Source organism: Platalea leucorodia (assembly GCF_965183815.1).
Source record: "Platalea leucorodia genome assembly, chromosome: 7".
Lineage (NCBI taxonomy): Eukaryota > Metazoa > Chordata > Aves > Pelecaniformes > Threskiornithidae > Platalea > Platalea leucorodia.
In genome coordinates this window covers 47,271,610-47,296,789 of record NC_138829.1, presented here as the reverse complement: position 1 = coordinate 47,296,789, position 25,180 = coordinate 47,271,610, and the positions used below count along the sequence as shown (strand labels likewise).

Sequence of the window (25,180 nt, the reverse complement as noted above, 5' to 3'; positions counted from 1 at the left end):
CTCTGAATCTTTAATGTGTTGGTTTTTGCCTTAAAATGTTTGCCTGTACATTCAAATGCCTGATTGTCCTGTAGCATATATAATAATGCAGTGTAAATTACTGTACTTTTACATGCCAAAACCAAAGCTTTTATTAATCTGTTTTCCTGGCTGTTATCTATTTTACAGTGCTGATATTTTAAAATCACTGGAACACAAACTGTTAATTAGAATTATTAATTAAGCTATTAATAAGAAATAGTTATTTCCAAATAAGAATTTTCTAACTGTTGAAGGTGTTTGGAAAGATATGTCTGAGGGGAATAGCACGCATACCCAATTGGCACTGAAGCAGCGGTGCCCCGCAGGGCAGGATCTGGCGGCGGGGAGGTTGGAGCCTGTGGTCGTTTTGCCGCCCTGCCCTGTCTGTGGTGCTAGCAGGCTACAGACTGGGTTCCCACTCTCACGCTTCCTCTGAGGTCTTTTTTATTTTCCAAATGGCACTTTTTAACCTAAATTGCTTTGACTTTGCTTTTGAACATCTGCTCACCTCAGCAATTGAGATGATGTGAGTATTCAATAGCTTTGAAATATCCTGAGCGCGTGATAGAAAACAGGGTGGGTTTTCTTGTGGTACTATTACTGTCTCTTTGCAGCTCTGCTCTGAAGGGTGTGTTTGTCACTGATGCAATGCAAGAGCTGGAGTGAGGTTTCACTCCCTCGTTTGAATGGGGCAAACAGGGTAGGAGCTGAGTAACGTCTCTGCCCCTCTCTTCCCAGGGAGCCGTCCCTGCCGCCACACGCTGCCCTGCACACCGGCGGCGCAGACCCCTTCCCAAAAGCAGGCCTGCTCCCCAGCAAAGGTAACCACTGCTGCTCCCTGTGCCCTGTGCCCAGCCAGGAGAGGGTGGCGAGGCCTGGGACAGCCGCCCGCCTCACCCGGGAATGGCGCGGGACCGAAGGGAGGAGAAGCAGCTCGGTCCAGCCGGTAGCGTCCAGCCAGGGCCGCTGCCATGGCCCACGCCTGGGGCGGGAGGGGTCCAAGCGCTGCGGTGGTACCGGGCTGGCACTTAAAGTCGTTCTCGTTTCCATCATTAGCTGTAACTTTACAAATCTATTCCCCATTGTTCTGAACGTGGGGGAACAGATATCTAACTTACACTGCTAGTTAAAAAGTAGCCACGTTATGGACAGAAGCCCTTTAATTTAATTACTGCCCCATCCTTGGAAGCATTCAAGGCCAGGCTGGATGGGGCTCTGAGCAACCTGATCCGGTTGTGGACGTCCCTGCCCCTTGCAGGGGGGGCGGACTGGGTGGCCTCTAAGGGTCCCTTCCCTCCCAAAGCGTTCTGTGGTGCTGTGATTTCAGCTGTTCGCTGAAGCCTGGGTGCAGGCCGGCAGCGCCCCCGCCCCTGCGAGCCGCGGCCGAGCGCCGGGCGGGCCGCCTGCGCCGGGGAGGCAAGGCGGGCTGCGCGGGGCGGAGCCCCCGCCGCGGGCGGCGGCGGGCGGGCGGCGCGGCGGGATGGGCCGGGCCCGGCCCTGCCGGCGGCATGGCGGAGCGGCGGCAGCGCGCCCGCGTCCAGGGCGGCTGGGCCGGCGCCCCGGCGGGCCAGGCCCCGCTCGCAGGTGAGGACCGGGCGCGCAGCCTGGGGCGCGGCGGCCCCCGGGCTCTGGCGCGCAGGGGCCCGGCCCGGCCCCCCGCGTCCGCCGCCGCCGGGCTCGCAGGGCCGCGGGCAGGCGGGAGTCCGGGGCTTGTCGGGGCCTTTCTGCCCGGCCGCGGCGTTGCGGCGAGGCCGGTTCTGGCGAGCCGCAGCGGCGGCCACCCCGCCGGCGGTGCGCGGCGCCGGAGCGGGTCCGCCCCGGGAGGGAAGCGGTGGGGCTGCCTGCCCCTCGCCTCACAGACGGCCTGGCGAACACGGCTGCCCCAGGCGTGAGCGTGGGCCGTAGGGGAGATCGAGTGGGCAAAGCCTCGAGAGCCTCTGGGCCGGCGGTGGGACGTTTGCGTTGGCGTCGTCGCTGAGCGGGACAGCGGGAGTGCGGGTCTGCAGACGCCCCTGAGCCCGCCGGCGGCCGCGGGAGGGCGGGGGCTCTGCTGGCTGCTGCGCGGGGCTGCTGCGCGGGGCTGCTGCGCGGGGCTGCTGCGCGGGGCTGCTGCGCGGGGCTGCTGCGCGGGGCTGCTGCGCGGGGCTGCTGCGCGGGGCTGCTGCGGACACCGAGCGCGGGGCCTCGAGCCGCGCTCCCGCTTTGCCGGGGAACTGGGTAAGTTCAGGTGTTCGAACCCAGTTTTAAGTAAAATTTGTATGTATGTCACAGGTATGTCGTAGCAATTTTGGACACACGACACAGGGTCAGCTGCGTATGTGCATAGATGCGTTTCTGATGCAAACGCTTAAGTAAGCGTACTACTTTTCATCTCTGGGCAAGTTGAATGAGACAAACAGAATTTGGTGGTGCTAACTTCTGTAATAACTATTACTCATATTTTATTCATAAAACTTGTTATGTGTCTTCCTTTATTGTTTCACAGTGAAAACATTGCAAAATAAAAGAGTGCTAGGTGAAAGGGCTGGAGTTAATGTCGCTGTTTTATATCAGACATTTAAACCAAAGAGCGCAGAGGCAGGAGAGCGCTGTGTGAGTTTCCAGTCTTGCAAGAAGGACTGGTTTGTTTTCTGAATGCGGTCAAAACACTGTGTTTTACTTGCCTGATTACAATACGCAGTAAAGTTCCCGTTTCCCTGCAGACTGAGTGTCCTAGGCAAGCTGATTTTTTTTTAATCCTGAAAAAAATTAGCTAACTATTTTGACTTGTGCGTGTAGTCTGTAAGTTTTCTGTCACAGGTGCATTTCATTCTACTTATTCCTAAGGGGATTTTTTAAAATTATTTTTCCTATCTTTTGAATTATGCAGAGTGAAGACCTATTTTTAAGTCATCTTGCATGTATAAATAAAACACATGAAGTGGTATGCCTGAGTTGCTCTTCCGTACTTTCTCCCTAGCTTCAAAATCTTTTTTTAATAAAAGTATTTTTCTCAGAGAAATGTCTTTTTGTTTCCTAAAAAAAATTGTGGAGGGAAGCAGTTTAGCTGCTTAGGAAGATTTCTGCTGGCATGTGATAGGTGTTTGTGGTAGAATGGAAAGATTCTAGATGTTATCCTTTCTGATAAAAGGATGTTTTCATTTTTGTTTGTTATGAATAACATATATAAAAAAAATTCAGGTTCTGTGCAATTTTAACTCTTATGTAATGTAGGTTTGGCTGTTCCCTGGAGTCTCTGTCAAGCAGAGGAGAACGCTTCAAAGAATGATTCCATAAGTTCTTCCAAACGGTATTTCTTGTATGATGAAATTCCATCTCATGTGATCCTTTTTTTTGCCTCTTTGCTTTAGCACCTAAGGCACCTGTGGCCAGCAACCTTGCCCCTGCAGGCGCCAGAGCGGCTTGGGTGAGGAAAGATCAGCCTCACAATCAAAAGCAATTTGTCTTTGAAAAGCCATCAGAGGTAAAATTTACATGGTAACTAGCTGAATCTCATCTTTTATTAAACTTCAAATGATAAAAATTATCAGACTTTGAGATTATAGTCTCACGTTTAAAAACAAATTAAAAACTCAGCTGTCGGCTGAACTTTGGGCTTTTACCAAGCAGAGTTTGCAACTGTCTTGCATATATGGCAAACAGAAAGTTACAGTTCCTCTATTTAGCCTCAGACTTTCATTACATACCTGTTTATAACTACATTTTTTTGGAGAGCCAAAAGAATATGTTCTCCTAAATATTCAGAATGATGCAATGTCCTAAGCATGATTTGAGCTCTGTTTTTTTCCCTCAGCTGGGATATCTGTCTTGTTAAAGGGGAAGAGCATGGGATTTGTTTTATAGGCTTTGCTTTATGTCCTGTCAGCAGATGAAGGATCTTGTGCTCTGTGCAGTGGGAGGGTAGTTCCTTGCTTGGGGAAAAAAATCTTGAACACTTCTTTCTAAGGCAGAAGTGTTTGAAAGGCTTGGAAGGATTGGAGATGGCCTGGGAAGATTCTTTTTTCTCTGTGGCAGAGCCCTGGTATCTATATAGTACTATATTTTGACCTTCTTGCATGCTCAACTCGGTACCTCCTTGCATCTAAGCACGTCACTGAGCTCAGAGGAGAGAAGCATAAATCCCTGAGACCACCAGAATGATAATCCAGGCTGGATTAAGCTACTGTGTTTGTTTTTTGTTTTAGCAAAACCCAGCTATCTCAGACTGTGCAGACAATTTTGAAGTGTCAACTCCTGCCATGTCTGGTCTGTCTTGTGTTTTGCTCATTGTCTGGGGCCAGGGATTTGCTCATCCCTTGCTCGAGATTTTTGCTTCCAAATGTAAGGATAAGAATTTTTTTTTTGTTGCAGTTGATAAATAGCAAGTATTGTAATAATCCAAATAATTTAGAAATGAGTGTCCTTTAGGGGGCAGTTGATTGTTAAAAAACACCTGCAGTGGTAGCTGCATTTGAGAGTTTCTGGGACACAGGGAGAATGGGTGGGTTGTTACTGCTTACCAACTGTCCAGAGGTATGTTTTTCTCACTGACATATCCGTGTACAGCTATAGAGTCACTAGAGATGGCAATTAGTTCTGTTGGACGAGAGCATGCCAGGTACTTAAATGTTTAATATTCGCCATGTATTGTCTTGTTACCTTTCAGGTGGAGCGCAGAGTTCCTGAGGCAGGTGTGATAGAGTGAGTATACTGCTGACTTAACTGTCCTTCGTGTGGTTTTTCTTTCTTGTTAGTCAGTGGGTATCTGCTGAAAAAGAGTTCCTTCTCCACTTACAACTGCCATGCCTTTGGAAGAAGTTTCAGTACAAAATGTGGACTTCCAGCCCTTTTATCCTGAACTGAATTTATAATGGAGAATCCAAGTCTGTATTAACTAGTTTTTGTAGCTTTGGTGTAGCTGTATAAGCCAGGAAGAACAAACAATTGGACGTTCTGGATGAACAGAACTGCAAATATGTCTCCTTTGGTTATCAATTTCCATTTTCCTAGAACAGTCCCTGTGTAAACTATGCTAGACGTTACTTACCGTTCTCCAGGAATACAGCTGTTACGGCAACTCAAGCAGTGCTTCCTTTGAAGGTTCGGAAAAGCAGCTGCTAGTAAGTGTCATAGTGAAGCTAGATATTCATACTCTGTAGATCACTTACCCTTTGTGTTGAAATGGGGATCTTTTCAGAATAACCTTGGCATGAAATGTGACAAGGTACGGGGGGGGGGGGTATGGTGAAGTTACAGCTTTTGAGAAATAAATTTGCTTCAGTTTGGTCATGTTGGTAGAATTTTCTTTCTAGATGGTTCCTAAGAGGCAAGTTACAGATTCAGCTTTTGACTCACTGTGTGTTGTTTTTACTTTGAGGGATCTGGGGTTTGTTTTCTGTAGTAACTTCAGATTTGATGCTAGGTGGGTATTCGTGCAGAGCATAATTCAGATGAGATGTTCAGCTGCCCTCCCACTGCTAGCGTGGTAGTGAACAGTTCATTAAGCAGAACTACTTTGTGAGAGCTGTTTCTGTCAAGAGTCTTGAAAAATATTGCTGGAAATAGTTACAGAATTTCCCAGAAGCTCTTACAGATTGTAACAGATTTGCTTATGATTTAACTTTCCATTTCAGTATGAATGATACAGCCATATGTTCTTTGCATATTGTTTATGATTAGTACTAATAACATAGTATCTAAGTATTAAGTAAATTCAGTGTGTTAGAAGTGTTCTAAAGGTTCACTGACCTTTCATTTGTTACACTTATTTACAAATCAAATAAAAACATATAGAGGAAGCAAAACCGAGATGCTGTTCTCATCACAACGGTGTGCCGTAGGTAATACAGTACGGTTTATGCTCTGCACGTGCAATATGGAAGAGAGCAGAAGTTTCTGTTTATTTAACTTTCTTAAATACAGCACAGCACAAAACACAGTATGTCATCGTCTCGTGAGCTGGTGAACTGTTTTGAGGGAGAAGAAATGCTGGAGAGCGATTAACTCCTGGAGTGTTCTAGGCAAAAAGAGCAGTGTACGGTTTGGAGCTGGCTTAGGAGAAAACGAAATAGTAGGTGAAGCAAGAAGTTGGTACGAGAGTAAATAATACTTTATGATAACACAACTCGTAACCGGGAAGAGTATTTACCATCCACAATAATTAAAATACTTCTCATGTACCTGTAACTCAGTTTCACTGCGTCACACAGGTTGACGAGTACTTAGCTGTTAGAAGAATGGTGGTATTGGCCATTTGACTGAAAACTGGATTTTGCAGCTTCAGTTACACTCATGTTTTTTGTATACCTATAAATTGCAAATGTAACGGTCAGGGTGCAGTCTTGTATGGTTGTCTCCTTTAGATTCCCCATGACATCCCCCGTTACTTACCTCTAGAGCTTTAAAACTGTTGAGCCTTTGGTGAAACGAGAGCGAGAGGCAGGAAGAAGCGCACAAACTCATCTGCTTCTGCAACGCCCCCGGCTGCCTTGCTCTGACCTCTGACTGTCTCCAGAACATTATTGCTTCCCTTAGTAGTGCAAAGCTTTTTTTCTTTTCCTTTTTAAAGAATACTCTCCCTAGTCCAGGTTTACAGCAATTCTAGTCCATGCTGCTCAGTGCAAGATAATTTCTTCGTGTTTGTCTGTCTGATGGCTCTCTCTTTTCTTACATCCTCAGCAAGCCTGGTGTGTATGAGCTCAGCAAAGTACCAACTGGCATTTCTAGGTAAGTGCATTGCAAGTTTTTTGAAACTTGGAATTTGCCGTTGCGGAACAATGCAGTGATACTCAGCTTTCTGAAGTCTAGTCTCTGCAGAGTGTTTTGACTCTGGCAGGTGTACATTGCCCTTCCTGTGTATCTTCTGTTTAGAGTACTTCTGGAAATACTTTGAGTATCAAGTAGCAGAGACTTATGCAGTTCTGAGCAGCACTGAAGAGAATTAACATGAACCTCTTAACATCTAGTGCTTCCTGCATCTAGTGTTCTTGTCCAGAATAAGGAGAAAGGGCTATGTCCGTTTGTTTCATGATCCAGAGTAAGTTGCTGCTTGAAATTTGGATCGGTATTCCTGTGTTAGCAAGTGCATGGTGTCTGTGTTGTATAGTTACGAGCTACCAAAAACCTATAGCTGTAAATTTGACTTGTTTCAAATTAATCTAATAAAAGCATTTAACTTTAGGCAGATTTGGTGACTTTAGGGTTGTCCCTTTTGCTTACATGCTATACCTTAATTATCTCAGTGTCAGGACACTTCAAAACAAAACCTACTTGTTCTGTATCTAAAATGCATTTTATTTTACCTTGCTGACTTAGCTGCAATATCAGTATTAATCCTTTTCTTCTGAATTTGATAGATTTTATTAATAGTGGAAAAAATGCCAAGGACATAGTAACTTTTTGTGCATTTATTTCAAAGCTTTCATCTTGGTTTCTTCTAAAACTGCAAGTAAAGTTTTATACCAATTTGAAAAGTAAAAGCTTTGACTAGCTGGAAAGAGAAAAGATACACAGCCAGCTGGGTTATTCTGTCATTTTCTGGAGTTTGTTTTCATAATATGTTGCTGGAATATATACATTTCTGGAAAGTTAATAATTGGATTTTGCATCTCTTCTAGTACCTTTACTATATATATTCTTATTGTGATGTCTTTGGAGCATTGAATACTCGTGAGAGTAACCTCTGCCACTCTGCAGCCCACCACAGCGGCTGGAGTTTTTGAATGCTGCTGCTGGTACAGTCAAAATATAAAATGTACATATGAAAATGTAAACATAGGAGAGATTAAATACTCAACGGTTCTTGTGCTTGGAAAAGAGAGGATAGGATGGCAGTAGTGATAAAGGGCTGTCAAATTCTGAGTGGCATGGAGATGGTGAATAAAGGGCAATTATTTACTTATGTTGATTGTAGTACCATAATCAAGGCTATCTAATTTATCAAATGGGAAGTTGTTAACAAGCAGAAGGATGCCATTTTTCACACAGTATATGGCCGATTGTGGGACTCATAGAATATTGTTCATGTCATATGTTTTTATAGGTTTTAAAAAGCAATTTGATGTGTTTGGTTAGGGGAAGACTCATCAGGAGCTCCTGCTGCCTTCTGTTCTTAACTTCACACCTGCTTTTGGTTGTGGTCAGAAATAGGATACTGGGCTTTGACTTTTGGTTTGATGCATTACAGCCATTCTTACCTCCTTTGGGAATCCTGGAAATTAGAATATTTTATCAAAGCATATTTAGAAGTGTATATTCCTTCCATTTTTTCTTTATCTTTTTCTTTCTTAGGATTCATTTGATTCCTGACTTTATTGACTCAGAACAAGCAGACTGGATGTTTGAACAGCTCCTCCAAGACATACCCTGGGGTCAGAGAACTCACATCAGACAGGGTAAGGCATGTGTAGACCAACTTTTCAGGTCATTTCCATACCAAAATCCATGCATTGTTTATCATTGGTTTTAATTTTACATATTACCACTCCTTCACATGTTTCCTTCCAGGTTTTCCATGCATATCTGAAGAGTACTGCTGCTTATTTTTCAGTCTCTGTCACCATGTTCCTGTTGCCAGTTAAATGAGATCTTTCCAAATTAAAATACCCTGTCTTAAAAAGTCTTTGAATTTTACTGCATCCTCTGTCATCTCCAGTTCTTTTTCCTACTGTTTTTTTAGATTAAGTCTGTGCTCCATCCCTTCATACTGTTTCCCAGTGATGCTGCAAAAACTGTGTTCTTTGAGGTTTCTGTCACCAGGAACATTTTTTGCCTCTCTCACTTAAAATCCCAGCAGAGCACGTTTATTTCCCTTGTCTTTGCTTATTAGTTCCGGTATGCTGTAAGTGAGGAGACTGCTATTCTGGATTTGTTCACTAAGGGGCACCTGGTCTAGCTAAATTTCTCTTCAGTCAGGAACGGATATAAGATAATATATCAGAGTAGTTACTGGACGGGGCTGGAAAATGTCTTCAACACCTGTGTTTTTTGGCTTGCAATAAAGGTACAGTATAATGGAGAATGTTACCTGTCAAGCATGAGAAATAGCTACCAAGATAGTCTTTTCAGAAGTTGAAAGTACTTCTGATTTGATGTTTGCATTACACCACAGAGTGCACACATATTGGACAAAATATTACTTGTGCAGCCTTGCTACATTCTTCTTCTGTAATGTCCCGTTGATGCTGCAGTCCTTTCCACTTCATCCTTTCCGGTGGATACATCTTGCAATTTATGCCAGTGTGTTGGGCACTGGAACCAGGAGAGTATAAAACAAGCCAGAATTAAAATTTCAGTTTAATTTTCCTGTCTTTAACTTGTCCAGTCCCTGCTCTGTCTGGCATACATAGGGATGAGAAAATTGATGTGGTTCCAAGATTTTGGCATGGTAGTTCCTCTTGCAGAGACAGGCCTGCTTTTGAATAATCTCATTCCTTCACTTGAGTTCATTATGTAAGGCTGAGGATTTTAAGGAGCTGCTTTTTAACTTTAGGTTAGTGGACAGTTCCTTTTTGATCGAGTTTCTTGGCAGGATTGCATGATCTTTCCATTTTCAAGCCCTTTGACAAAGCACCTGAGAAAGTTTTCCTGTTTTTCTTTTTTTTAGAAGTGTCTTTTGAGGAACCAAGGCTTACTTCCTGGTATGGCGAACTTCCTTACACATACTCCAGGATAACAATGCAGCCAAACCCAAATGTATGTATATGTTTACAGTTTTCTTTTATTATTGTCTACAAAGAAATCCTTCGCAGAGACTGAGACACAAAAATTCCCTCTATCCTCTATTTTTATCTAGAGTATCTATCAGCATTTCATTTGTGATCAGCAACAGATTCTAGTGGAATGTGGACAACTTCATAAAACAAGCATTATGAGTAGATGGACTGAGAGGAGCATGATTTAGTTGCTAAACGTTGGCAAAAGGAAACTCCAGAGTTTAACGTTCTGATTTTGGGTCACTGTAGCTTTGGACAAAACTTTAAATTGTTCTGTATGACTTACTCTATGCATCTTTATATTGGAGATTGTAGTGTACACAGTCATACTGAGCTTTTTGTTGTAAAGATATAGTGATATCAATTACTGAAATAGTTACTTTCAGAAACACTTAGATTCAATACTGCTTACATGAGAATTTAGGTGAGTGCTATGAAATTCACACACACAACCTGCCTGATCAGCAGCTCCAGATTGTATGGAGTAATTTCCCACACTATTTTGGAAGAGTTAAAAACCTTCCGAGTGACTCGTTGACGTTTTGTTCATGTTTGCTCGCTCTCTCTGGCTTCCAGCCTGTTGTCCCATCAGCCTGCCTCTTGGTATTGCTTTGTTTGAAATTTCCATGGCAGTAGGCTCCAATGTTTGGAACCATAAATTAAGTGTGACTGTTGAAGGCTGGATAGCATGAGGGAGAAGTGTCCCAAGTCCCAGAACTGCTGCCAAAGCGGGGTGCCTCCTAGCAAAGCTCAGTTTGGGAAAAGTGGACAGGCGTTATTTAGCAATATGAGTTATGAAGATTTTGTAGTCTCAAAAATACCATAGTTCAAAAATTCCATAACCTATGGAATTTGTGGTGGAAAAATCGGTGCTTTTTTGGTACTCATTTGTGGAATATTATTTTAAATGGACTTTTCTACAAGCTAAATGGCTTTAGGGATTGGAAGTGCCCCTCCAAAATCATTCTGCTGTACACTAATGATTTAAATCCAGTTCGGAATTGCCTGTTGTGGAAGCCATTGCTGTTTAGATGTTGAATAGAGCCTATATACTCTGAATTGATGGTTCCAGTTCAGTTTGCATAAAGTTCAGAGTTAGCACTCATTGGGCCACTGATTTGTTTTTCTCGTCCAAGAGGTACAAGGCCTAAAATCAGTCATGCATGCTGATCCAGTCTTTTATCCCTCAATAATTCTCCTTTTTACTGAGAGAAAGAAACTCTAGCAGAAAGTGAGATGCACTGGCAAACTTGCATAGCTGGGAGCCAGCCCTGCCACTGGCTGGAAACTGCCCATAGGCAGATATATCGGTAGGCTGCACGCGGACACTCTGACATTTCACTCGGCTTTGTAGGTGGGAGTTCGTGCAGCCTAGAAGCAGCAGTGGATGGTGTGAAGAGCACAGTCCTTACCTGTAGAGTAGGGTTTATATCACAAAAATATCCCGAGTAAAATGTAATGTAGTGCACAGCTTGGCCAAAACCAATTACCTGCCTTCAATGCTTAATCTGTAGGAGTAATTAGCTTTGTGCCCCTCCTTTTTTGTTTGGTAAGACTGCGCGTGATTGCAGTACTGCTAGGTATAATCCAGTGCTTGTGTCTAAATTAATTTTGGTATTAGAAAAACGTTTCTTTGTAAGCAGTGATGTAGCTGGTGACACAGTAATGTTTCAACAAAATTACTTCCAATGCTGCAGGTTTGTAGTGGGATTTCCACTGAATTGTAAAATTCACCATATGGTAACATTTTTAGTAATAAATACTTTGTGATAGGAATTGAAGGAATCCAGTCCTAGTTGGTCACTGAAAAGTGCTTTCAGTAATTCTTGTTGGACTTTACTGTCAGTGTATTTTATGTCCTGCACATACTGCACTTTCAGGCAGCCCAATTACAAGCTATAGCTTTTTTTTGGGTGGTGTTGCTGATTTCCCTACATGTCCCATGGCTGCAAGCTATGTTTATGTATAATTAATTATTCACATGATGCTTAGTCATTGAAGGGGTGACTTAGCTAGAAATAGCCCTAATAGAGAAAGATGGTATGTTGAGGTTCCTGCAGTGTAGCCAACAGGTTAATAACCCCTTCAACATGGGTAAGCATGAAAGGAAGGAGGTGCAGACTTGATTATTAGAGGTGGATATTAGGAACTAATTCCTGCTGTCTGTTCCACCTTCTGCCAGTGATGCACTGGAAGGTTTGGAATCAGTCCTTTATCCTTTCTTGATCCTGTGTTTCTGCTTATATAATGGGCAAAAATTCTGACCTACATTGCTTTAACTTTCTTGGGTTTTTTTTTAAACTTATGTAGTACTTAAAAGCACTCTGACAGATGAAAGTCATGATGTAAGTTTATAACATTAAATAATGATTCACTGGACTGAGTTGTAATGGAATGTGCAGAGCTGCCGTGGGCTATGGGCTCAGCAAGATGTTAGCAAAAGGAAGGATGAAATTCAGGGCCTGTGACGCTGGTTTTGCCAACCACTGGAAAGTTACAGTATTGAAGTCAAAACCCCGAGAGGTGATGAGTTGGGCTCAACAAGCTGTACTAAGAGAGCAGGGACAGAGGGCCACACTGCGACAGTGTTAGGCCAACCGTTGTCTCTTGTTCTGCGTCAACAGCTGCAGGCAATTGAGAGCATGCCATTTAGTCACTGATTGCAACTTTCTGGATGCACCAGGCCCACCAGCAATGGCCAAGTAACTCAGACGGTATCAGAGCCCCATGTTAAACTCCTCTAGCTTGGCCAGGAGGTTAAAGAAACAGGTATGCATGGGAGAAGTTGCACGCTTTTTGTCTTAGTTAAGAACTCCCAGAATTTTTCCATGGTCAGTTCAAGCAGATTTTACTCTGCGTACTCTCTCACCTTTCAGTTAATTGCTGTGGCTGGCTACATTAGTATGAAAGGCGGACTGGCTTCATAGTTTTAAGAGATGATTTAGTATTGAGTGATAGGCAGCACGCGTATTTCACAGAAAGCCCGTTTACTAGAAATATAATCAGAATTGTTCAGAGGCGTTTGTTTGATTTCAAGTTTATTGTGATTGAAGTGCAGTATATTTTCTTTCTTAGTAGTTTTCCCCATGTGTCTTGATGTTAATCTGCTGCTGGCCTGCTTTAATTGTATTTACCCTCCTCCTGCTGTGCTGATTGCAGTGGCATCCTCTTCTCACCATGTTAAAGGAGCGCATTGAAGAGTTCACTGGCTATACCTTCAACTCCCTTCTCTGCAACCTCTACCGAAATGAGAAGGATAGTGTAGACTGGCACAGTGACGATGAACCATCACTGGGAAAAAATCCTGTCATTGCCTCGCTCAGCTTTGGTGCTACCCGGACCTTTGAGATGAGGAAGAAACCCTCCCCTGTGAGTGTTCATATCACATTGAGAGAGTCTTATAGTTACTAATATGTTCAGTATTTTCCCTCTGTTTAGAGAACTTAATTACTAAAAGCATTTAATAGTAGTTAATGAAAGTACAACTCGTAAAGTTCTGTGAATTCAAGAAATCTGTCGCATGGAACGTGACATCTTGAGGATGGGAATGGGACCACTCTGATAATGAGCAGCAGCGTAGTGGTGCAGTGAAATTGCAACCTGGGCACTCTTTGCCCAAATAAGGGCCCTTCCCGTTACTTAAAATGAAATCAGTGATGGTGGAAGGGGACTTTCACTGTGTAAATGAACCAAAGACTTGATACCATTTTCTTAAACTCAGGCAGACATTGTGTAATGCATAGTGTATGTGGGATGAAGAGTAGCTCTGACTGCTCTTGTAAGTAAAATTCTTAAGAATGTTTGCATTTTGACTTGTGTGTGTTCAGATTGAGGGACAGTGAACAGAGAGAAGGAGCTTGTTTCTCTTCCAGAAAATACCACACTGTCGCATCATACTTCACAGACTAAACAGAGATCTTTACTTTAGTAAGGAGGTGTGCGTGTCCTTTCGGGAATTAGTTGGTGATTCAGTAGTGAATGCTTTTTCTAGATAAAATGCTGTGCTTGGGAATGCTGTGTTTACAAGCCAACTTAAAACTTAAATTTTGCAATTTATCCAAGTAAAGGAATCACACATTCTTGTGTTGAGAATACAGGCCTCATTTTGGGGTATCGTCCTTCAGATGTCTTTTCTGCATGTGTAGTCTTTGAGAACTTTGGGAGGAAGTTTGCTGTCTGCTCACATTGCTATTTAGCCTGAATAAGTAATGCAGAAAGCAAAGGTGATGATTATCAGCCTATTAGAAAACTGTATGCTGACATACTGAAGTCTGCCCATCAAGAGTCACCTTGGGTCACCTAGTCATAAACAGCAAAGGTCAGAATTTGAACGAGAAAACAAATAAATAATTTGTATTTTTCACCAGTTCTCTAATTTGTAAATTCTTTGTTGTCTGAAGTGAATTTAATCCTGGTCCCTGAGCATGAGATCACATACCCAGTGCATTATATCAGTGGGCATAGCATGAGTAAGTATCTTTGATGCTGTGGCGATAACAAAATGTCAGCTGGAAAGTTCATTCCTCTGGGAAACTGTAAATGGTGCTTGGATTCATTTCTAGAAGTGCATGTGTTCCTCTTCGATGGATCAGAATCAAAACCACTTAGATTTCACTATAAACTTTGCAGTTTCTCTCTTAAAAATCAAACGCAGTTCTTGAGCAAGATGTCTTTTTGTTCTGTTTTCTATTTTCTGAAAAGGCACCCACTATGAGCAAAGGGGGAAATTCAGTCTGTGCCATTCATAATTGGCTGCCATCTTTGATCTGTACTGCACAGTTTCTTCCCTTTTCTTCCTGAGATGGATGATTTTCTATAGATGTATCCCTCAAGCTCTCCTCTTTTTTTTTTTTTTTTTTTTTTTCCCTTCAGTGCCTCTGACCTGATATTTCTGACTAGCTGAGTCTTGTTACCTATGAAGGGTATGCCTTTTGCAAGTGTGACATACCTGTTTCTAAGGTACGATCCCCATGTGCAGAGTGATCTTTGAATAAGTTGCTATTAACTGCATCCTGTGCCTAAGGGAACTCGTACTTAATAATTATATGGTACACATTACGTATTCTTTGCACATTCCCAAAGCCTGCAATTTTCTGAGAGCATCCTATGACACTAGATGCTTTGCCAAGTGGGAGTTACAAGAGGCTCTGATGGAAATTACCACCTTTCAGGCTGTACCACCAAAGACGTAATTTGCATACTCTATTGTAATGTAGCATTCAGTCTTTCATTATGAGAAAGTTAAAGTTGATTGTAGATATTTGAAGTTTGATCATTACTTTGTTCAAAAGCGAGTTACAGGAAGAGGAAAGTAGTTTTGGGAAAAGGGATTCAGACTAACAGTCATCACAGGCATTCAGGCTCTTCCTGGTTTGTAATCTGCAGTATCAGTACATCGGGTTTTCCAGAGTTAGTCTTCATTGAGAAGGGAAAGAGAAAGTAAATCCTTTTCCTCCCAAAATTAAACCTCTTTGAGGGCCAACATTCTAGTATTTCAGATTCTGGAATTTCAAAGGCCTTCATTTCCCTCTGTTTTTATGAGTGCTTTTAAGTATTTTGAAGTGAAAGATATAATGAAAATACACGATGAGAAATACTGTGGTAGAAGCTCACTGTGGATAAATGTACAGAAAAAAAAACCAAAACTAAGGCGGTTGCCTGCGTGTGATCAAAACTGAGTACAAAACACTATGTACCACAAGTCACATAACATCTTGTAGTGCTATTGAAGAATACTAGATCAGAGCCTTCAGAGACTTCAGTTTCTGTTAATATCTGTACAAATATTTTCCATTTTATATCTTGAAGTGTAGATGAACTTCTTATAGAATAAAATCCAATTTCTCTAACTGCAAAGAAGACCAGTAATGTTCGTGGGTTGGGTTTTTTTGTGCATGTTTGTGTGAGTTTTGACATTTGTCTGGTAGGAAGTTGATGGCGTTTACATAGGCCATTCTGAAACTGTCACAAAAGGAAATCTTTTATCCTTTCTCTGCATTTTTCCTTGGCAAAAAATGAAAAAAAAAAAAAAGTTATTTAGGTGCAAGTGGTATTTTTTCCCTGAAAATTGTTCTGGAGCAAGGGGAGGGAAAGGTTCAGTCCTCTGCTTTTCATTTTGGTGAGTACTGTACTGGATGAGTAAGTGTTCATCATATAATAGGTGGTAAAGGAGTGTAGAGATATGCATAGTCTATTTGAATCTGCATCAACAAGCATCCCTTGTGGATAAGGAGAAATAATTCCTACTCAGATTTCAGCCCAGTGTGTGTTTTTAAAAAAAAAAAAGCTACAAATACATTTCAGGAGCAAATTCCTCACTGGAATTAAGGAGACTTTTCATGGAAATTAACATGATGCCAGAAGCTGTTTTACTTTATCCGCTGGAGTTTTTCTTTTTAAGCATTCTTTCTTCTGAATACTGCCTCTTCTGTTTATTTGGACCAGTTGTGTGGTCGTAGCCAATATTTTGCCTTTGCTTCAAATGGTGTCTAGGGTTTTTTGGATACCTGCTTGGTGGTTCAAAGTCTACAGTGAAGTGATCTGGTTTGTTTTATTTTCTACTTGTAGTTCCAGTGAATTACTTAAACTTTTTCTTGCTTCCTTGTTCCCCCTCCTCGTTGTAGCTCCTGCCTACACTGAAACCAAGAGGCGAGTGCTTCGTTTTAGAGCTGTGATTCATACACAATTCACACACAATCCATTGGTTTAGCTAACAAGTCCTCTTATACTTTTCCACATCATACCTGTCGCCTTTGCACCACCGTGACCTCCTCCTGTTCTCCACACAACCTCAAGGCCCCTCTCCCACTCATACGTGACTTAATTGTCCTACTGTAAAGGAGTTGATTTCCCTGTGTTAGATGGATCTTTCTGACACAGTCTCACTACCATTTTTACTATTGCTTATCACTGCTCAACTCAGTGAGACAATGCTAGGTTATCCAATTAGGTCTTTTTGGAAACTGAGTGTGAAATGTTAGGTCAAGGGCAAAGGGTGATATTTAACATCCCACTAAGCTCCCATGTCCCACTGGGAGCTGCTCTGTAGCAGACGTCTGGGTGCCATAAGGACCCGCTGGGTGCAGGTGTCCAACAAACTGCCGTGTGAACTGCGGAAGGAGTTCGAAAGCCAGCTGTCAGGTTGCTCTTCTTCCATCTGTAACCAAGGAGACTGATGGGTGCTGGGGAAGGGAGGGCGCTTCACATGTGTGTTAGGTAATAGTAGGATGCTTGTGGTGTTCTCAGCATCAGCCTTCGGATGGATCTGTCCTTCAAATGAAACACTAAAACACGGTCCCTTTCCTCTGTCCTTGAGTAACTGTTCTAGCAGAAGTTAAAGACCTCCTAGTACTTCTGAACACAGCAGAAAAATAACCCTTAATGTCCTAACAGGCCCAACGGAAGATGAACGTGGGAATACATGGTGCACAGTAGAAACTGAGGCTTGGATCAGGACGAGGAGGAATGAACTTTTAGATTGGCAGGAAGGAGACTTGCAGGCAGCAGTGGCTGCAGAGGAGGAGGTGGTGTCCACCAGTATTGGCAGGACTTGAGCAGCTGTAGACAAGCAGAGAGGAACATGCGAGTGCTTTAGAGCTACCTCACTTGCAGTCTGCTAGGTCAGCTGCAGAAAGACTGAGGGAGTTTAAAGATAGTCCTATGTAGGCAGGCAAGTGGATTATGTGAGGAAAGGGCAATATGACTGATATTCATTCTTACTGAATCCGTAAAGGAAAGAGCTGCAGTGAGGATTTAATCAGAAGTAGTGAGAATAAGCAGGTAAAAATGCAGAAGTATTGATAGATGAGACCACTTTGGTTTTGGAGGAGGGTGTTTCCACAGTTGGCGGTAGAGGAGTAAACTGCAAAAGAGGCATACAAGCAGGATGCAACTCTGAAAAATACAAGATTAGAAGTTTTGTAAGGATAATTCTCTTGGTAATAGGTAAATAGATAAAGCAGAAGACTAGAAGCCAGCACTCTCCATGAGGGCTATTGACTTTAGCCTTTGAAAATAATTTTGCATCATTTGCATGTATAACTGTATTATTATTATTTATATGTTCTTCTACGGGATGTTTCCATTTACTTTTCCTTATAATAGAAGATGCTTCCACACTATCTAGAACCCATTTCCTATTGCTATCTCAATAAACTTGCCTGAGACTTAAAGAAACAAACTTAGGTGATTTATATAGATTTATACTATATCTTTTCTTTTCCTTACATTTTTGATTTTGATACCATTTTAAGAAGAAAACCTTGGTGGAGTCCCAGAATATGTACAGATTTTAGATTCACAGCTTCCCATCAACTCATGCTGAGCTCTCCTCACTTATTAACTGTAGTTACTTGAATTAAGGAAAAAAAGAAAATTTTAGACAGTGTACTTAGTGTAAAGCTTGGATTGTATTAAATGTGCAACTCAAGATTATGAAAATTCTAACATACTAAGATGCAGAACAGTTGCTTTACTGGACCTGTTGTTGTAAGCAGCTGGTTCTGTAATACATATATAGAGTTACAAAGTGACCATATAAAAGTTACCTGATGCATTTCTTTCCATGTTTGTTATCAGTATTCTTAAAAAGTCTTTTCCTCCTTAGATGTCAGGAATAAATTTCCTTCATAAACTTCTTGACCTGTGAAACTCAGCTGAGTTTTCTGTATATCTAACACCAGCTCTAGAGATAAAAGTTCTGAAATGAGATTTGATGGACAGTGTTAGTAACAACATGTAAGACAGTAAAAACTTTTTGTCTAACTTCACTGGCTCTGCAAAACCAATTGACATAAAAATCTCTTTTTCTAAGTAAAACTAAGCGCAGACACATCCCATTTAAAGAAGAAACTAACTGCTGCTTTTAAATACTGACTTTTCTAAGCCGAAAGGATGTTTTCTCCTAAATCATCTATCTTAGAAGAATTCCTTTTTAATCAAGATGAGCAAGAGCTAAAAATAAGTCCACTGTTGTCCTCCACAAAGTGAAATGACGTAATCCTGTGAAATAGAGAACAGCCATGCCATGGTATTTCTCTGCTTTTCATCAGCAGTCATGTTTATAATACCTATTTTTGAAATTTTTTCCTTGTTTGCTGTGAAGTTTAAGGAAACGTTTTTGACATTACACCTTACTTTTAATAGAGCAAGATAAATGACTAATAATTCTAGAATCTTAAAAATATGTTTTGCATTTTCCTTACAAAGAATACGTATTACAGGTGATTCTGAGTGCCTTCAGCCCTCCCTGATTCCAGAGGTTTAGTGAGCTTAATTAATCACTGGCACAGCCTCGGGCCCTTTGGTATCCCCAAGAAATGCACAAATCCAGAACTGCTCAGCCACTGCTGCCAGTATTAAATAGCCTTGTTCTGTCACACTGTGAATTCTAGTCCCAGACATGAACAGAAAGTGGCAAAGGTGCGAATATATAGTCAATTATATCAAGTGATGCTTTTTATTGTTGGGAATTGATTTGATCCCAACCAAGCTCCTTTGCATTTTAGAAGATTTGCAGTCTTCTTTCTGTCTGCATCTTTTTTATACCACCCCCCTTCGCCCAGTTGTTCTTTTGAAAATTGGACTGTGTTTTAAGTCCGAGATGTAGTTTTCCCAGTAGTTGAGACTTTACCTCATTATTTTGAGCTATTTAGCAAGCCATGAACTTCAAAAAGACAAACGTGCATCAAGTTGGGCCACTGCAGAATTAAGCTTCAAGGAAGAAGGAAGTTAGTTAAGATTTTTCAAAATGTGAGGTTTTGTAAAAGCAGTAAAATGTGTCGGATGAGAGGTGCTGGGTCTTTTTAATGGATCTCAAAAGACTGTGTCTGCCTGTTTATGACCCATTAATGTTTTCTTCTAACTGCTGGGTCTGCGCAGAGCCCTGTGAGTTCTCCTGAATAACTCAACATACAGCTGAAGCCTGGAGGTCTTATAACGTTTGTTTCTGTTTCAGAAACTTTTGTCAGTGTGAGATAACTATACCTGTGCCTCAAACTGGGTTAAGTCTTACTCTGATAATGCCATTTTCCAAGTCTCAGTTGTCCTGTGCTGTTTCCAGCTTCTTTGTGATCTGCTTCTGTTACAAGTGATGTAAGTTGTGACCTCTCATATCTCCCCCCGCCCCACCCCAAAGTACAGTTTGATTTTACATGACAAATGTGACAAATGCCACTCTGATATTAACAGGTTTTGTTGAATCTGGAGTAATTGCTGCCTTCAGCTGGGTCTGAAATAATTGAGCATTGCCTCCTCCTAAACACTTAGCAAGTGTTATTTTAGGAGTCCACCGACCATTATAGGGAACTGGAAGAGAAGATACTGCCTAACTAATTAAAAAATAAAAAATCTGAAGCATTTGTTCAGCAACTGTCTAAGATATATGGTCCCTTACAGGAACACCGTCATGCTTTAGAAGCTCAGACCTGGCCTAATTATTTTTTTCTCATCTCTTTGTAGTAATTGTGTATTTCTGGCTTTTCTTTCAAGAACAAATAACTGATTTGGTGATCTCTTTGGAGAAAAGCCAGTATCTCTGCTTCTAGAGGCAGTGGTACAATAACAAATATGCATTCAGGCTGTTTGCTATATGCAGTATACTCAGAACAAGGTTAACCCTGTACTTGTACAATGTAGAGACTGAGAACCTGTCACACTCCTTTTTCAGTGGAGGACATTTATTATCCACTTTACACTTTCAAGCTATCTATGGCTTTCTATAACTTAAAAATAAAAGACCTCTTGAGTCCCCTCCCTTTCAACACTAATTAAAGTATTTCTCTAATTCCTCCCCCCCCCCCCCCCAATAACCCCTGTATTTTGCAGGTGATTTCCTATTTGAAACTTCCCTGAATTCTTCATTTCAGAGAGTTGCTTTCCACTCTTCCTAGACAACTTGCAAAGTTGGCAATAGAGATCTATAAAAGGCAAAATATATACTGCCATTCTGTATTTGGGGGAAATCCTGGTTTTCCTATTCACATTTCAATATGAATTAAATAATCAAAGTGCCAGCATTAAGTAGGTAAGATGTTAAATGGAAGTTGTTCAAGATTTGCAGCAATTTTTTCTGCAGCTGTTGAAGGCTAAAATCAGAAAATATTAAAGGAGTACATAGAGTGTTATAATACCTGCGCATGTGGCATTCCGGAAGATAGTTCATGTCAGGCATAGTATGATTTCATGAGGAGGTTACTGTCGTGATTGACAAAGAGAACTGTGTTGGCATAATAGACTTCCCTCAGCAATTTGACTTAGCAGTGTATTAGTCTGATTTAAAGTTGGAAGGGATAGTGCAAAGCAATAGAGAGCTGCTATTCCCACTGATGTGGCATGTGTGAGACTAATGCTGCGGTGTTACTTTGTCCAGTTGTTGTATTTGTGCTTTAAAAGAGCTGTACATAATCTGAAGGCTTAACAAAAGTTTGCAAATTATTTGTCATTTAGTATAGCAGTCTGTTTTGCTTACTGATGATAAAGTTTAAGACAACTTGTTTTACAAGGTACTACAGGAAAAGGAGATGTTTTTGGATAGGAAAAGTTCTTCGTCTAGCAGATAATACTATACCAGCGTGTAACGTCCAAAACAAGACAAATTCAGAATAGAAGGCAGATGTGTGTTTTTGCTGAAGTAGTTAACCATTGGAATCAGGGTGTCTACTGCAGAGTGTCTCCACACGGAACTGTTTATTTCAAGAGTGGATGTTACCGAAAGGTTCACAGGCCTGCTCTGGATTTTTGCACTACGTGTAAGAACTGGTTGTTGAACTTTACCTGTGTTGTACAGGCAGTGAGACTCAATTACTTACTTCATCCTTAACATGCTTGGTTCCTGAACTCTTTATGAAATATGGTAACAGAGAGGTTTAGTTAGACTTCTTGATCTTGTAAGAGCTTCCATTCCTCCTCTCTCCTCCCAGCTTTTTAAGCTCTGCTGTAGAGGACTGGCTTTCTACGAAATGCACGTGCCTGCTTCTTCAGTGTCTAATGTTTCTTTTTAGGAGGAGAATGGAGACTATTCTTATGTAGAAAGACTAAGAATCCCACTTGATCATGGGACTCTGCTGATGATGGAAGGAGCTACCCAGGAGGACTGGCAGGTAAGAACTCCTTGACACTGTTCGTGTGCTTTACTTGCAATGCAGTTTTCTAAATACGCGCGAGGCACTCACATAAAGGTATAGGACATTCTGCTTCCAGTGACACAGTTGTTTCCCAGCGCATTAATATTGCTTTCTGCCTCAGAATTTCAAAGCACCCACAGAAACAATGGGTTTTCTTTCAACTGCTAAGTGATGTAATAGGAATCAGCTCAGATGTTGCAGCATTAAAGTTCAACAATGAAGGCTGCAGCCTGCAGCTGAAAGAGCAAAATCAATTTAGGAACTTGGAATATAAAAAAGTTGCAAACGAATTTACCAAGTCGGCAGTAAGCTACAAAGACCTTTTGTTTTCAGTGGCCCTGAGCAGTCAGAACATGAATTTTTTGCCTTACCTAAATGTTTAGAAATATTAATAAAAAGCCATCACAAGAAATGAATTTTTTTACGTTGTTTGATTACGTGTATTTTAAGTACACAAGCTTATGCTTTTGTTTTTGTTTTTTTTCCTAATGCCACTTACAGCATCGAGTGCCTAAGGAATATCATTCTAGAGATGCACGGATAAACTTGACCTTTAGGATCATTTATCCAGAACCTGATGGAATTTGGAAATGAAGAGGCACTTTGAGCATGTTGGATATAAACCCACAGCAGATCCAGAGCTTCGGATTGCTACAGATTTAAAGGAAGCCTTGCAGGAACAGAGTTCTGTGAAATACCTAATGGGGAAAAGAATCGATGTTACGAAGATCTTTGACAATCAGAAGCTGCCTGTGTTATGTGGACAGTGCTGTTCTGTTTTCAGAATTGAGATGCTGTTAGATGATACTAAACCACAGGCATTAAGTTTGTGAAAAAACAATGCTTGTTCTTAAAAGAACACAAAGCACATGAAAGATCTGAGAGATACCGACTGGAGCAGCAAGATTCAGTGAGCACTTATTTTTGCGCCTTTTCTTGTCTCCCCTTTCCCCCCAAGTAGTGATCTATGATCTAAGTAATGACAAGACAGGATTCTTTTATGTAAAGCCAGCTGTATGTGTGCTGTGTGTACAGAAATGAGAAAGCTGCACTTCATGATGATCTCTGAGTATTACTCACTTCACCAAGGGGTTGTGCATTGCTTTTCATTTGTAGGTTTCAAAGTCTTTTCCAATGAAGCAATCAGTTTCATTATTTATATAACTACTTGAATTATACTAGTGTCTAGTAGAACAGAGGGTCAAGGCTCCCTTCTCCTACACACTCTGCGGTCAGACTTTATCCTAACTGTTTATCCACGTAGACAAGGCAGACAAAGGCACACAACAGAGACACCTTAGCCACAAGCCTTAACAAAGAGATGAAAAACATTATTTTCAGAATTTGCTAATAAATTCTTAGTTTCTTTTTTGTGTTTCTTTTTAGCACAACTAAGTTGTGGCTTCCAGTGATTTCAGGTGGGACAGGAAATGTCAGCATCTCTAAAAATCAGGCTTGCGCTGCCAGATTTGATACCCAGAAGGACTGGTCCAAAGATTTGGACCCAGATTATTATAATCACAATGTAAATCAGTTGCAAAGCTACCCTAAGTAGAGTGTAGTAGCAGCAGATGCAGCACTCACTCTGGTGCTACTGCTCCTAGGTCAATGTATATTGCATTAAAGAATATTACGTGGAGGGTTATGTCTTGAACCTCTGCTGTTACAGAGAAGCAGTCAGCAGCTGAAACCTGATTCAGCAAGGTGACTTGCTGGAATTCTTCTGTTTGCCTGCCCTAGGTACGTCTCACCTGTTGGTAGGAACCAGTGAGCTGATGACTGCGGTCTGGATGTTAAGCCAGGTGTGCTGCCCACATGGTTAAGTTCTTACTGCAGCTAAATGGCATCCGCTGTACTGGATCAAAACATAGGTTTGGAATGTCTTCACTTTCTGCCTGAAGTAGGATCTAAGCATGGGTAAATACTCTATGCCTTGTAACATGTTAACATTGTTAAGCAAGCTAGCATCCCTCCTCAGTGCAAGAATAAGTTGGTGTTTAGAAAATGTCTTCTCTTAGCCAGCAATTGCTGTAGTTTAAAATTCATATTTGATGAGAGCAGTCAAGTTATTAATACTCTATTATGCCTATGTTTTAATGTTATTGATGACCTAAAGGGCAGACTGTTGAGCCATTTCAATCCCTGTGCTCTGAAATTGGGCAGAATCATTTTTTTTGTATATCAGACAACTCTAGAAGCAGCTTCTCTACCTAAAGCACCATACAGCTTTTGAAATAGCTTATTCTTCTAAAAAGAATGAATGTGATTAGAAAACTTACTTTGTTATCTAATAATGTCTTCACTTTCATCCTAGTTTGTATAGAAAGACATTTTTGGAGTATATTTAATGTTAATTCCTTGCATTTGAATCTAATTGAATCTGGGCTCTGTGATGATCTCCTGAGAATTAGTCTTGAAGGAGGCAGACGCTTACTTTCACGTTTACTTTCTTTGGGTAACTGGAGCTTTGTACACATCCCTGTACGTGTCCCCAGGTTTGGCAGTCTTGACAGAGAGTCGTTTTCCTTAACCAAGGGGCAGTGCTAATTTCTCCAGGTATTCTGACAAGGCAACACTTCAGCCTTCATCAGTTCATACAAGCTACATTTATTTACACTGTGTTAAGAGCAGTTGTGCTGCAAGAGAGAGTAGGAGATGGGGACTAGACGGAAACTTTTAAACCCCCAAACCTCAGCCTATGGAAATTCAGTGAAGGTATGACACATAACTGCTGGTAGGGCCCTGGAGACGGATACTGTTGCGGAAGAACAGTTTTTCATTTACTTTTCTCAGTTTCAGTTTACAATGTTAGCAAATTGTGGTTTAGTTTCTTTACTTTCTTTGATCTGGGAGAAGACCAAGGTTTCCTCCCCAACAATAAAATGATCTATAAGAGAAATTCTGTATCCCACGGAGCTCTCTTGGGGCAATACCCTTTTGTTGCTGGTGTCAACTATGTTCTGCTCTCTCTCATGTGTCGACTGTGCCGCTGCTTATATCCAAATCTGGTGGACAGTGGAGAGAAGGCACATGGCATCGTTCCTCCCCCTGTCCTGAGTTCCCTGGCTGCAAGGGGAGCAGTTGGCGTAGAGGTCAAGTTTCTTTGTCAGCTGGAAACTTGTGGGTCCTTCCTTCCTCCCCCCACCTCCTCCCAAAAAAGTCACCTAGCCAGGTGGCAGTGGACTTGCGACCTCCTGCCTGTCGGGACAGCAGGAAATGGCTTTGAGCAGATGAGATTCCAGCCCACATCTCCTCAGGAGAGCTTTCTGCAGGGACATTTTTCCTGGAGGTAGAAATCTGTTCCTGAATGCTGCAGGCACTCTTACAGTTCTCAAGATGGAGGTG

General features: G+C 41.7%; 1 protein-coding gene across 1 annotated transcript; it reads left to right on the top strand.

Annotated features, from left to right (window-relative positions):
* Positions 1-1,529: 1,529 nt before the first annotated feature.
* ALKBH3 (alkB homolog 3, alpha-ketoglutarate dependent dioxygenase) lies at positions 1,530-24,226 on the top strand (the record flags this gene model as incomplete). The annotated part of the gene is made up of 9 exons (XM_082317092.1): positions 1,530-1,605; positions 3,372-3,484; positions 4,667-4,701; positions 6,679-6,726; positions 8,290-8,393; positions 9,605-9,693; positions 12,873-13,082; positions 21,713-21,811; positions 22,337-24,226. 9 exons carry the CDS (start codon positions 1,530-1,532, stop codon positions 22,427-22,429), a joined length of 867 nt encoding a protein of 288 aa, XP_082173218.1. The 3' UTR covers positions 22,430-24,226.
* Between the last annotated feature and the right edge of the window lie 954 nt (positions 24,227-25,180).